The 13,793-nt window shown below is 42.5% G+C and overlaps 1 protein-coding gene across 1 annotated transcript in view; it reads right to left on the reverse strand.

The window, feature by feature from the left end:
* GLRA3 (glycine receptor alpha 3) overlaps positions 1–13,793 on the reverse strand; it is a 1,169,276-nt gene that overhangs the window by 880,485 nt on the left and 274,998 nt on the right. Inside the window, exon 3 of the mRNA XM_069631437.1 lies at positions 546–613. Within this exon, the coding sequence (XP_069487538.1) occupies positions 546–613 (68 nt within the window). The remainder of the gene's footprint in view (positions 1–545; positions 614–13,793) is intronic.

Here is a 13,793-nt window from a genome sequence, read left to right on the forward strand (position 1 = left end):
ATCTGTACACATTCAATAACTATTTAACACAAATTACATTTACCCGCATAATTTCTTCTCCATGGTCACTTTTGACCTGCCCTCATGAAACTGTACACTGACTGATAAATTAATTCGCATGCGTCAGCTTTGAAGGTTCGACCTTGTGACTGTCGCAGTGGGGCCTAACCCTTTCATAGCCCCCGGCCCTATATTGCAGTGCGCATTGACTGGATACCGGTATGAGGCGTGTTTGGAGATTTGATGAGGCACGCACGCCATTCCATCATGGACACACACAATTTAATTCATCGCACTCAATTCCTTTAATGCTCTGGCTGTCAAGACAATGCCGTGTTGCAGTGTTCTCTCTCTTCCCATTCTCTGGGGGGAGGGGGCAGAGGGGGAGAGGCTAATCCATCTGTTATAGAGAACGAGGTCAAAGACTTGGGTGAGAATCAGACATGAGTGGGCCATTCTCAAGGTGACATCTGTCCGGGACTCCAATAACACAACATGAATGCAAACACGATATACATGTCAAATGGTAGCAAGCCGATTATTACCATAGTAGTCTCCGCGATAGAGCCAAAGCTGTTTACAAATATGTTGCAGGTCACATTTACCGGAGGACCTGTAGAAATAAAAATGGAAACCAATGTTAGTTGCAGCTCGCCTGAACAAAAACCTCTTTCCACATTCCTGCGCAGGTATACAGCAATATGTCCGGCAGACCACAATGCCAACAGTTTTGACTTTTGTGTAGGCATGGGAGAGGCACTTTCCAGGCGCTGCCTTAGTGGTATTATCTGGCTATTGTAGCAGGTGCAAAATGGTGTACTTGGGACTCTAATAGCAATGCTTGACAAATGCCTATTATTTATACACAAGACAAAACTGTTGGCTTTGTCAATGCTTGTTTTTAACAGAACTTCAGGGAAGGACATCTGTAGTGCTTATAAATCAAGTATCTGAAGCCAGACCTGGTTAAGACATTTTTTATTACACCAATTGCACAGTTACAACTCGAATTACGTCATTAACTCTCAGAGAAATCACTAGCAGACAGACGCTTTGAATGCAAACTTTGATAGAAAGGCTTGATTAAAGAGAGCTCAAATATGTCCCACAAGGAGGAGTTTTGGGCAGGAGGGGCAGGAACTGAGTGGGAATGGGGATAGGGCTTAGCATGGCCATGGACAGTCAATGGGTGGTCAAAGAACCAAGCAACAACTACAAGCTTTGTGTCTATCCTCATATGCCAATTTCCCCATGGGCCTCATTACACGGAATACGGTAAACCATGGTGCTATTAGCACCATGGTTGCCGCCGGTACCATACCGGTACCACCATGGAGGAAAGGGGAATTACCACACCATTCCAAGGTTGGCGGGGCGGTAATTCCCCCTTTCTCCATGGCCCTTCCCCATTCTCATTTTTGCCCCATAGGGCTCAATGTGAATGGGGAAGGAGCTAATTACAGTACCGCAAATTGCGGTACCGTAATTAGCACCAAGGTCCCTTTGCGAGTCCCAACCTTAACGGCTGGTCTACACCAGCCGTTAAGGTCGGGTCCCGCAAAGGGACCTCGTAGTAAGGTGGTAAGGGTTTACCGGTACCGGTGCCCTTACCGGTACCGGTAAACCCTTACCACCTACCGTGTAATGAGGCCCCATATCTTTACTCTAATGCAATAGTTTCAGCTTATAAGTGTCATTAAAGCAGCACCTAATAGCAGAAACTAAAAAGCATTGGTCAAGCTAACAATTTCGACATTTGTGTAGGCATGGGATCAGCATTTGCCAGGCACTGTAAAAAAGGTACAATCTGTGCAAAAGATGACATATGATAGCCCATAATAATAGCACCAAATGCTAATAGCTAATACTTACAAACAAGCCAGGACTGTTGGACTTTCCAATGCATTTTTAACAGGTCTTCAGGGCCTACATATCAAGTGCCAGAAGGCTTACTTGCTTGAGGCATTATTATTACACCAGCAGTTCATTTACAATTGAAATTAAGTAATTAATTCTCAGAAGTTTGTTTACTCTAAACAATCTTCTAAAATTGCTGAAAGTCTCATTTCTAAATTAGAAATGACCCATGCCTTTACACTACCAAGTTTGATTTGTTCTGCATGATGGCACTTGCTCAACGAGATATCAGAAGGGTGTGTTTTGGGTGGGGAGAGGCAGGTAGTGTCTGAAAAGAACCGCAGGGAGTAGCATGGCCATGGGCAACAACATCCAAAAGCTGTGTGTCTACCTCACATCTATCATCCTTCTATCGGTTCTCCAATACAATACGTTATGCTTCAAGATGGTGCTTGAGTACACCCTAATGCCAAAAGTAAAAATGTACAGTTGTGTGCTCTGAAAAGGAGCAGAAGCTGCATTCACACTTAGTGCTTGGGGATAAAGCTGGAACAGTGTGACAGATCTGTACACATTGCTCAGTACACACGGGTAAGCCCGCCGTAGACTAATCCCACACACTTAGGTGCACATGAGCGTCACTAAATGAACAGAGGCACTTTTGCAACTGTCACTGTGTTAGAGAATTAGGAAGGTATCCATTGTAATGTCCAGGGGAATTCCGGTCTAGTTGGTACAGGAGGTCAAGATGGAAATGGAAGGAGCAGGGTGCAAGGTAAAGGGACGCCATGTAAATCGCTCATTTGCGGTACCTTTGCCTGGCCTGCTTGGGAAGACCTCCGGGAGAAACAAATAGGGGTTCTGGCCTTTTCCCCAAACACCTGATGAATGCCTGAAAAACGCCCCAAAGGCCAATGGGAAGAGCACCTGAACGAGACTGCCCCTTTCCCTCATATGCCCACTCGCAGATGCTTGTTTTGGTTTCCACATGTTATACGCTGCATCTATTTGAGACAGTGGGCCTCATTACGAGTCTGGCGGTAACCGAGGCTGTAAAACCGCCTGGTTACCGCCAGACTCGTATTACCATTCCGCCTCCGTGATTCCCGGAATTACCGGGGCATTACAACCCCGGTTTTCGGGGAATCACGGAGGCGGAATGGTGTTAATCCCCATTCCCATTGAGTCCTATGGGACTCAATGGGAATGGGGATCATGGAAACACCGGCAGCATCACGCAGGCGGGCGGTGTTAAACCCGCCAGGTCAAACCTGGCGGGAACATCACCTCCCGCCTGCAGGAGTCGGGATCAGGCGGTCCGGAAACAACGGTTTACCGCCACCGTTATTTCCGGACCGCCTGATTTGTAATGAGGCCCAGAGACTGAGAGACAAATAGAGAACGATAGAGGGAGATAGAAAGAGAGAATAGGATTGCAATTGGAAATGTCAGGTAGTGAAATGGGACATACTTTATTAGAGGCCAGAGGTGGAAGTGCAGGAAACACGTTGTTTTGCCTTGTAAGACCTACTCCCCATTTCCCCCCACTAACCAACCCCCTCTAGGATCTCCTTCCTCTTTGCACTACACACAGACACAAATCCCCACCAAACGACCACCAGAGGTCTTTCCATTAGAACATCACAAACCATGGACCATGACTAAGCACTCCATTTTAGCTCCATCACACTCTCCCACATTACCAACTAAACAGACCCAATCTACTGTTCTCTATCAGGTCTTGGGTATTTCTCTAAGGATACAAAATGCTCTCGTTTCTCTACCAAGCCCGTACAAATTAAATTGTTACACAGGAACTGGTTACTTCGGACCTCCACTCATCAACACCACAGGTTGTGCCTTTGCCTCTTTCACTGCCCTACTAATGACTCCCCAAACCTTATCCTTATTGAGGCACATGCAGTAAGGCTACCAACAGTGACAAAATGGCGCCCTACGTGACTACTTGCATTACACTACCACAGACATGCTAGGGGCCCCAGCAATCCCTGCTGTGCGGTGTGCCCCAGGGCCCCCAGGACTAGCGGGGACCCTAAACGACACCACAATAACAAGCTGCTTTCCCCAAATGCAGTGAGTGAAAGAAGACGCTGTTTTCTGCTCACTGCAAGCCATATTGCAAAAGAAAAGCATGTCCAAATTGGGATACATAAATTATATTTAGCAGACATTGTACTGTTAGGGTGAGTATTGTGACAAATGGAAATCAAGCCAGCTGTGCATATTTATCACAGTCCTATTTGTTCAATATAATAATCTATGTCCCTTTTTATATTCCCAAAGCGGTCTTTGATTTTAAGCAAATCATCCAGGAAATACTGTGCAATATATCCCCATAGGAGATATGTTTACAGAATGGAGGCGGTTTACTCGCTTATTTAATATGTCATATACTGAGTGAGAGAACATTTTATTCTTAACCAGTGAATTATTTACAAACTGAGCCACAAAAATGTATTTTCAATATGCAGAGCAGATGCAAACAAGATGACCAGCGTTCATACTGAGTGCCCCAACAGTCATATGTTGGCAGGTGCTCATGATTTCTGTTATTATTATCATTGTTATTATTATTATTATTGTTGTTAGAGTAATCGCTGGGCGTGAACATAGTTTCGTGAACCATCAGAGCACTTTACGAGTCAAGGGAGGAAGCACATGGTGAGGGAAGCACATTGCACAGGATCAATACAAATGAGCATGGAGCTAATAAGGGAGAGAGGGCGGGTGGGCAAATTGGCAATGAGGGATCTACAAGTAGCCTGGGTAGGAACAGGGGCAAGCAGATCACCCAGTCTCAGGTTAGGTGGACAGTGGATGATGTGTGGACCTAGGCATCAGGGAGAAGTAATTCCTTGAAAAGGAGGTTCTTGAGCTATGTTCTCAAATGTAAAAGTGAGGTTGCATGTCTGGTGTTGAAGGGAAGGAGGTTCCAGAGCCTGGGGCCCTGTTCATAGAATGCCTGCATTCTGGTTCTTTCCTACCTGCACTGATGGAGTTCAAGTCTGCAGATGTCCTGTGGGGTGTGGGGTGTGGGGTGGATGATGTGTGTGTTTGCACACACTGACCATGTGTTTTATGGCATGGATCTGCACCATGGCCATCATTGATGGTGACAATGCTGGCTTATAGGGTTTGTGAAAAATCATCCAATTTGCAATATTGAACATTTTGGAATATGGTGTGGCTACAGCTTCATGAATGTCATTTACAGTGACCATACAAGCTTATAGTATGCTTGCAGCCTCATACAAGTTATTTACATTCACAATAATGGTCTACATTGTGGGGAAAAAAATCAAAGTGCTTTACACTAGGGATGCTGGCAAGTATTATGAACTCAGATTCATGAAATGAATTACACTGGCAATGCGGGGCTATATTTTGGACACAGTTGCATAAACATGATTTACAATGGCAATGCTGCTATCTGTTGTGCACTTAGGCATCATGAAAATATTGTCAAATACTCCTGTGTACTGTTGGTGACATGGCATCTACTAGATTTTATTGAGCATTACCCGAGATAACCACAGTAAATTGCATCACTTTTTAACCCATTTTTCTACCAAAATATCTCTAAAATTATTATTTTAAACATTTTCCAGGAGAAACAACCGATTTTCCCTACCTTACTTGGAGGTCTTGTGCCATGCTGGCTCAGTCACACTACATTTCGGAAGATGTTAATGTTCCTGATATAAAGATTTTCACATGCTGTCACTGATCTTGCATCATTTACAATTGCAGTGCCCATTAGGAGCTGCCTGACCCTCTGCCAACAAACGCTGCCTCAGCTACTGCCATGTGCATAATAATGTTACTGGGCGCAGGTAATAGAGGCTGCAAAATTTGGGTGCCAGAGGCCCGACTCTACTCTCTTTGTTTCTATGTTAGGTAAAAGATGTAAGATTTGATTCAAAACGTTACATCTTTCATCTAGTGCTATCCGGATAATGCCACTTCAGCAGCATGATCTTCATAATCCTCAAGTATGAGTGGCGAACCACGCACGCTGTCCCACGAGTCTTTGTTTCAGAATACACTTCTTCGAGGAGCCTGGTGGGTATATCATCAGGGCTCGCAGGATGTTTACGATGGCATGTCAATTTGGCTTCACAATACCCTGCAAGAGTTCCAAAGTGGGGCGATGGGCAAAACATTATGCCACAAAGGGAACACCCAAACACTGCACCAGATTCTCAAATATTTTTTGATACAAGTGATAAGTTACGGTAGGGCTTCTCCTCATTTGTGACAAAGAGAATGGGCATTTGAATGAATGTACACTGTAAAATGCCCCTTTTCATCCTGTTAGCATCTGTGAATAAAAGGAAGTGATTCTAGGCATTTCAAGGAACATCCCAAATTCACAAATGGGATGCACGTTCAAATGCACAGAAATTAAACACATTATACATGTTCCTGTTTCAGACAACTGCAGGTGGATGTACAAAGCATGGCATGGTAACTTCTGACCCTCTCTTGAATTTCTTAATGCAAAGCTAGTGTTGTGAAACACTGCTGCCACACTTGCATTTCTATCCCAGAGATAGAATTTTTTTTTTTTTACGTTTCACATTGACACACCATTTAAAGGCCTGTCGCTGTGAAAAAAACATGTCTGCCTGGAGCATGTCATACATTGGTATCTGGAGCAAGCGGAAGACACTAATGTGGGGGAGGCCATGACAGTTTTTGGGCTGCTGCACAGACCCTAATAAATCGTCCGGTCAAATTTGTGAGTAATATGTGAGTAATATGATGAGAACATTTCTTAAAATATCACAAGTAAACCACAAGATTGCCAATGCCAACAGTTTGGGCTTTTGTATGGGAAAGACATTTGACAGGCACTGCTGTAGTGACATTAACTGGCCACCGCTGGTAGCAGCTGGAAAATGGTGAAAGTACAGGGGAGATAATAGCAGTGCCTGAAAAATGTCTAATACTTACACACAAGCCAAACCAGTTGGCTTGGTCAATACTCATTTGTAACAAGACTTCAGTGAAGGACATGCATGGTGCTTATAAAATTGTGTGGCTGAAGGCAGACGTGATTAAGACATTATTATGACACCAGTAGCACATTAATAGCTCCAATTTAGTCATTAACTAAGACTGCTTTGGAAAAACACTGTCAGGCACTTCAAGTGCAATGTTTGATGGTACGTCTGGATTACAACGAGCTCCAAGTGTTCCCATGAGGAGGGCATTTGTTCGGGCAGGGACAGTAACTAAGTGGGAATGGCCTTAGGGATTTGCATGGCCATAGGTTTTCAATGGGTGGCCAAATAACCAATAAACGCCTACAAGCTTTATGTCCTTTCTCATATGCCTGTGATCCCTCATAAATGATTATGAATGCTAGGCTGTGGGAGCTGTAGTCTAGAACAACTGGAGAGTCAAATGGTGGCAGGCTCTGACATTGCTTTCCAAATGTATGTTTGGGCACATCTTTGGGTTATGCTATAGTATGGATCCTAGTCGAAGGCAGAGCTGGAGTAATTGAAATGTCTACTTTAGTGTCTTACCCACTCAGGGCTTCATACATACTTACCCCTTGGGCCTGCTTTGGCTGACTCCTATAGAGATCCTTACAAAGCTGCTAGAGCAGCAAGAAGAACTGAATGTTGGTCCTTGAAATTCAAGGGAATGGTTTGTTTACCTGCCACTTTTACAAATGCACAGAGCACATCTCCACGACCATAACTAACCTAGAGTACTTTAGATGCCTTTATGTGGCCATCCACCGTTTGCCGTCTGTTCACATACAATGGTAGAGTAGAGCGCAGGGTGGAGGGGCGGGGCAGGCTATGATCTAGCTCATCCCAGAAGAAAGAGTGGTTTCACTGTTAATTGTGATCAGTGAATTCTTCCAAATATATGGGGATACAAATTGGGATGTTATAGAGATATATGGTAATAGATACGCTCTAAGTTAAGTAATGGTAGTATTGATGCTACTACTGGTTATAAATCTATTAGATCTTTCGATATATGGTCAATCTGCTAGGATGTGGGGGGAAACCATCGCTCTCTCAAAAAGAAGCCAATTTGGCGGGTTTATCACATTGGGTACAAACCATAGCTGAGCGTGACGTAGGACAAACACTATGTGATATTTCATAAAACCAAGGAAACCAACTCCAGGCTCTATCGTGGCATTACATTTGTAAGACAACCCTTTGTTAAGTGGATACCTCTTACTTTTAATGAGATGGTAATAATATACCATATTCCTAGGACTTTTATGCACCCTATACTTAAAGTTGGTTGATGCGATTGTGGTTCATTGTGATTTGCTAATACATTGTGAAAATACTTATCACGATAACAAGATGCAATGTATACTGAATCAAAATTTTAATGCCTCAATGTTTTACAAAATACTTATATTTGTGTCAGAAAATGTGGCACCTTGGAAAAGCCAATTAGATTGGAAACAAGATTGCTTTTTCATAGACTTGCAACTGACATGTCCTTTGATCCTGAAAGACATTTCTAAAGTTATTGTTTTGGCAAGTGTGCTCCATACTCTATACTTCTTCCACAATAGGACCTTTATAACTCCATATATCCTATTTAAAGGAGGATGAACATTGATGGATCTGCTTATGTATGAAAGGATCTTTTAGACATCTAGTATTTGACTGTATTCATGTTAAAATATTTTGGAAAGCAGTGTGGAAGGTGTTAACATACATTTTCCACTTAGGAAAAGAACTTTGCATTTCATTTCTGTATCTAGGAAGCACAGCCATTATGCCAGTAATGTGTAAATACTAAGGATTTCTGTTTGATCTCTTTATTGCAATAGCTATCCAGACCATCACCTCGAACTGGAAAGACCTTAAACAACTGCAGTGTAAAATTTGGTGGAACTCTATTTGCAATATTCATAGAATGAAGAAATGTAATGCCTCATCCCCATTTCTACTAAGTAAACAACAATTGAAATGGGGGTCGTTCACTGAGTAGTTAGACATACTGTACCTAGCCTGTAATTTGTAATAGCAAGTTAATAATATCCCTTTCCCTCCCTTCTGTTTCTGTCTGTCCTGTTTATCCTGTCTGTCCTGTTTTTTATTTTATTTATTATAGTATAAACCTATTAGTTTATCTTGAAATGCTGCATTAATGTTTCAATTATGCATTGATATTTATCTTGCTGTTTCTGCATATTAGGCCAATATTACATTATCAATGAGTATTGGACAGTTTACTTATACTAAATGATATTTTCATTGAATTGATAGTTGTATGCTTCAAATTAGCGTTATATGCCAATGTATTTACCAATAAAATATTTAAGCACAAGAAAGAGTGGTTTCACAAGCTGCCACAGAAACTCCCGTACCAGAAAACCATCAATACCCTGCATAACACACTTGGCAGCCTGCTTCCACTCCTCTTCCCATATGCCAATCCACACCACTCCCCACTCCCTCACAAAGATGATACCCTTTATCTTTCGGAGAATGGGGGTGCTACACTTTGAATTGTCTACCAGAGACCCAGAACACATACCATGGTATCAGATCACATTCTTTAAGAATCTGTCACAACTGCAGAGATAAAGCTCTATTAAGCAAGACGTAAAGCTGCAGTACATAGCCACTCCTAATCCTCAGTGTCTGCTGGTGCACTGTGACATTGGCCTGGCAGCATTTCTTTTGTGGGTGTGCATCTAGGGAGAGGGTGTTTGTGGAATCTCTGCGGTGTGATCAGTGCACATTAAAGTTGTGCATAGGAGGAGCCATACAACCCTGCCCTACCCAAACACGATTCTGTTCGCACAATCCCATCAATACGTTCCTTTTCTGAGGTCACCTTGTAGAGCTCCACCAGAATTCCTGTTCTGATCTCATTGATATCCTTCAACTGCATGACGAAGGCTCTGGAAAAGCCACTCGCCATAAGACCATTCCTAGGATGCTGGTATCTCTGGTCCACAAATACATGTGTGCAGGTAGTGGGCAAGGGGAAACATCCAAGCACTGTGAATTTCATGATCATGATAAATGGTGGGCGGTTGGCTATCTTATAAGCCTGCAGATATTTTAAAAGCTTACAATCTGATCTTGGTACAACCCTGGTGCACCAATGACTTTCGAACTGTGGGGAGGTGAGGAGCCAGGGGATGGGGAAGAGGTACTGTAGCAGGGTCCATATGAAGAATCAAAAATTGGGCATGAAAGGCGTTTAGTGTAAGGCAATGTGGTCAAATCAATAACTTGAAAAATCACAGGTCTTAGTTGGATACATTCTTAATTTGGACCTTACTGGCAGAGGCAGCATTTCATTTGATGGTCTCCAATTCAGCACATCTACCAAATCTATTTTCTCACAAGTTCGATGCTTGAGGTATTTGAGTTTGAGATAATTTAATACATAACCAATGGTCTCAGGTTTACACCTAAACACATACATAGTGGATGAAAGGTCACATTTATTGGAGTTAATTTCACAGTTTAAAGATCGAGACACATATAAACTTGAACGCTGAGCCCGAGATGCTCACAAAGTTCCCAGGGTCCGCAGGAGACACTCTGCTGAAGGTACAGTTTTTCCATAGCATTCCACAATCGATTGCACCACAGTGCCTGTCACACTTAGGTTATGATATGTGTCGGGGGAGAAGCATCATCTGTGTTTGGGTTGGGGGATGGAGGGACATGACACCTAGTTCTCTCCCAGCTTACATAGTGCTAGCTGGCAGACGCCAATTAGGGCCTAAGCGTACTCACTAGGTAGTGTCCATTAGTAATGCTATGAGCTGACACAAAACAGGCTATCAGAAAGATTATTTAAACTTCACGTGTGGTATTTGAAAATGATAGTTCCCTTTGGTGCAAATAATTTTGTGAATAGGTAAATACATCAAGCACACAGTAAGTAAATACAAATAATACAATGTTATGCTGCAGTTTGGTACATACTTTTAACAAAGCAGAATTCTTCTTTTGTGAAATAATATCCATTATTATATCCAGTATTGGAAATAAATAACTATTTAAATGGCTGCACGGTAGTTACCATGCAGTGTGCATGTGTGAACTGTCACAGTTTATAACACGGCACACTCCAGCCATGGACTCCTTCCCTGACAATGAATGTGGCGTACAATGAAGCGCTTTTTATTTTTAATAAACCACAGATTCTTTTGAGTGGGCCTCCAACCAGTCTCGCACCCAACCTTCACAAACACCCCGTGTCACAACGGACTAGGAACCAGGCTGGTGTTTATCAATAAGATATTTATAAATGTATTATTTAATGAAAATTGAAAAATACTCAAAATACAGCAGAAACCAATATGTGGCAACACAAATGCAACGATTCCTACAGAACAATTGGTTTAGATATCCAATCACAGTTTACACGGATCTTTAATGGCAAAACAGGAAAAAGAACAGTCTTTAATCAAGTGATTGCACCAAAGTTTAGCACTCCCCCCGCATCACTCACCCCCAAATATCAGCTAACTTAATTCCTTTGAATGGAATGCAGTGGCAAGGAGTAAGGATTGAGAGAGAAAATAAGATTTGGAATAAAGCCCACCACCCCAAGATGGGAAGCCAGAAAAGAAAGTGAAAACCAGTTTTTGGAGCAAAAATGATAGAATTGGATTTTGAGTATTACTCACACGGCTACTCACAACTACTCGGGGACAGATTGAAAGAAATTTGTTTATGCTTACACCTGAGGAGATAGGGAAGCTTAGAGACTATTGATCAGCACACCAGGGCAACTTGGAAAGAAAAGAAACAATCAGTTTTGGGAGAAAGCAAATGCAAAAGGAACTATACAAACGGCAAATGGAACTTTGTTTTACAGGGTATTTGCAATGACAGGCAGCAAAGGATGGGGTTTAGCTTTCAAAAATGGAAATCGGTATTCAAGGACAGAGGCACATGGATTGGGGTTTATAATAGGACACAAGCAAATTAGGAGTGTGTGGGGTAATGCACAAAATATATGGGCGAATTCGGTTTTCAGTTACACAGAGACTAATTCTGTTGAGGCTATACTTTAATGACTATAGTTATTAAAGAAAGACACTAGGGACAAGGCGGTTAATTTCAAATTTTAACCAACTCGCATCATGAATTTCAATGGGGAATTAATTGGTTTTCTTCAAAATAATGCTGTGGACTTATACAGACAACTGAGAAATATATCAAAGGAATATGCTAACATACACAGGCTAATACAGATTCTTCTATGGGAAGGTGAATTAATTAGACTGAAAATTTGGGACTTTCAGTGGGATTACAAAGGGGTGTCAATGTCATTTTCAATAGGGTTTCAATGAGATAAATATTGGATGCAATATTACAAAAAAAGGAAAGGTTTATGCAATCTAGGGCTCGGGTTATTTGCTACTTACAAAGTAAGCCTTGGTTTGGGATTCTGGAAAACCAGCTAGATCTCAGGACACTCTGGACTGCTAGGACAAGGGGTCTGGTCTCTGCACTTTCCTGGATGGGGTTCTGGACAGCCAGCTAGATCTCAGGACACTCTAGACTGCTAGGCAAGGGGGTTGGCCTCTGCACTCTCCTGGGTATGGTTCAGCTGCCTCCTCTCTGTCCTCCTTCCCCTGTCTCCCGGATTCTTGTGTGTCTGTCTGTTTTCCTAACCTAGTACAGTCCCTCATTATATAGCATAAATGACATCACTCACTTTACAATCTAAGGGGAGTACTCTATAATTACTCCTACTCTGGGATAGGACAGCTTAGCATTCCTCTCTCCGCCACCTGGCATCATTGGTTCAAGGGGAGAGCACCATCTGTCTGTTTGGCATTTATTACAGTTCTTTGTTCTCAGGTCAACTTTTTATCAAAACTGAGTTATTCATCATAACTTCATACTTATACTCGCCCCGGCCATGTGAACCAGATATACAGTTGTGGCTGGTCGGGGGGAATTAGGTAAATCGATTGTCAAATCCGTACAATGTCCGTACAATGTAACACGGCCATTTGGCACATTGTTCTCCTTTTCACACAATGTATAACAGTTATATCTCTGCAAATGATCAAGCATGTTCATAATGTCCACCTCCATCTTTCCAACAACTGTCATATTTGTCCCATTTGTAAATCAAGGAAGAACAATTGGGTGGAACCCTCTTTTTTTGGGGGCCTGACTCTAGAGGGTTGAGAGGTACAGAGATAAAGGGGAGTAGAGTCAACGGCTACCCAGGCCAAAGGCGTGACAGGGGGTCAGAATACTCCTTGCAGGAGAGATAGGAGAGTACTATCTCGAAAAAGAGATCACCGTGAGGTACAAAAAACAGGAAGGTTTATTTTAACAAGAAGACATATTTACAGAATTCTTTATGTGCCATGGCACATAATATATGCATACTGAAGTACATTTATAGTCTGCATATCGGTGGGTTAGTAATAAATAGTGACAAACTATTCCATGTATTGTTTACATTCACAATACATTAACATTGTCGACACATTAATTGGTGTTTCTGGTTCAGCAGGTTGATGGCAAAGGGCAGTGGCTGGATGAAATGGAGCAGCGCTGCAGAGTTGTACCGAACTGTCTTCAGGACATCAAGTCGTGGTCAGACTTGGTTAAGTAAGATGGGCGTCATTCTATAGTTTAAGAATGGAGAACGCATTTCGATACGGTGATGCAAGAATTGCCAGATAATGAAAGTAGAGCTGCAAGGAGTCGACCTACCATGTGCAAGTAAGTTGACGCCATGGCGGTGGTCTTGTTTTCCCAGCTGTTGATTATTACGGCTGGGGGGGGCAGTCTACGGAAGTCAGATGCCCGAATATAATTGGAAGGGGGTCAAAAATGACAATTGGGTACATGGCGGTGGGAAGCGCTTAGTGCAAGAAAAGGTTGAGGTACAGGTAAGCTCTTGTCGTGCGTGGGTTGGTGATT

This window comes from Ambystoma mexicanum, chromosome 6q, assembly GCF_040938575.1.
Source record: "Ambystoma mexicanum isolate Mex_15411 chromosome 6q, UKY_AmexF1_1, whole genome shotgun sequence".
NCBI classification, from domain to species: domain Eukaryota; kingdom Metazoa; phylum Chordata; class Amphibia; order Caudata; family Ambystomatidae; genus Ambystoma; species Ambystoma mexicanum.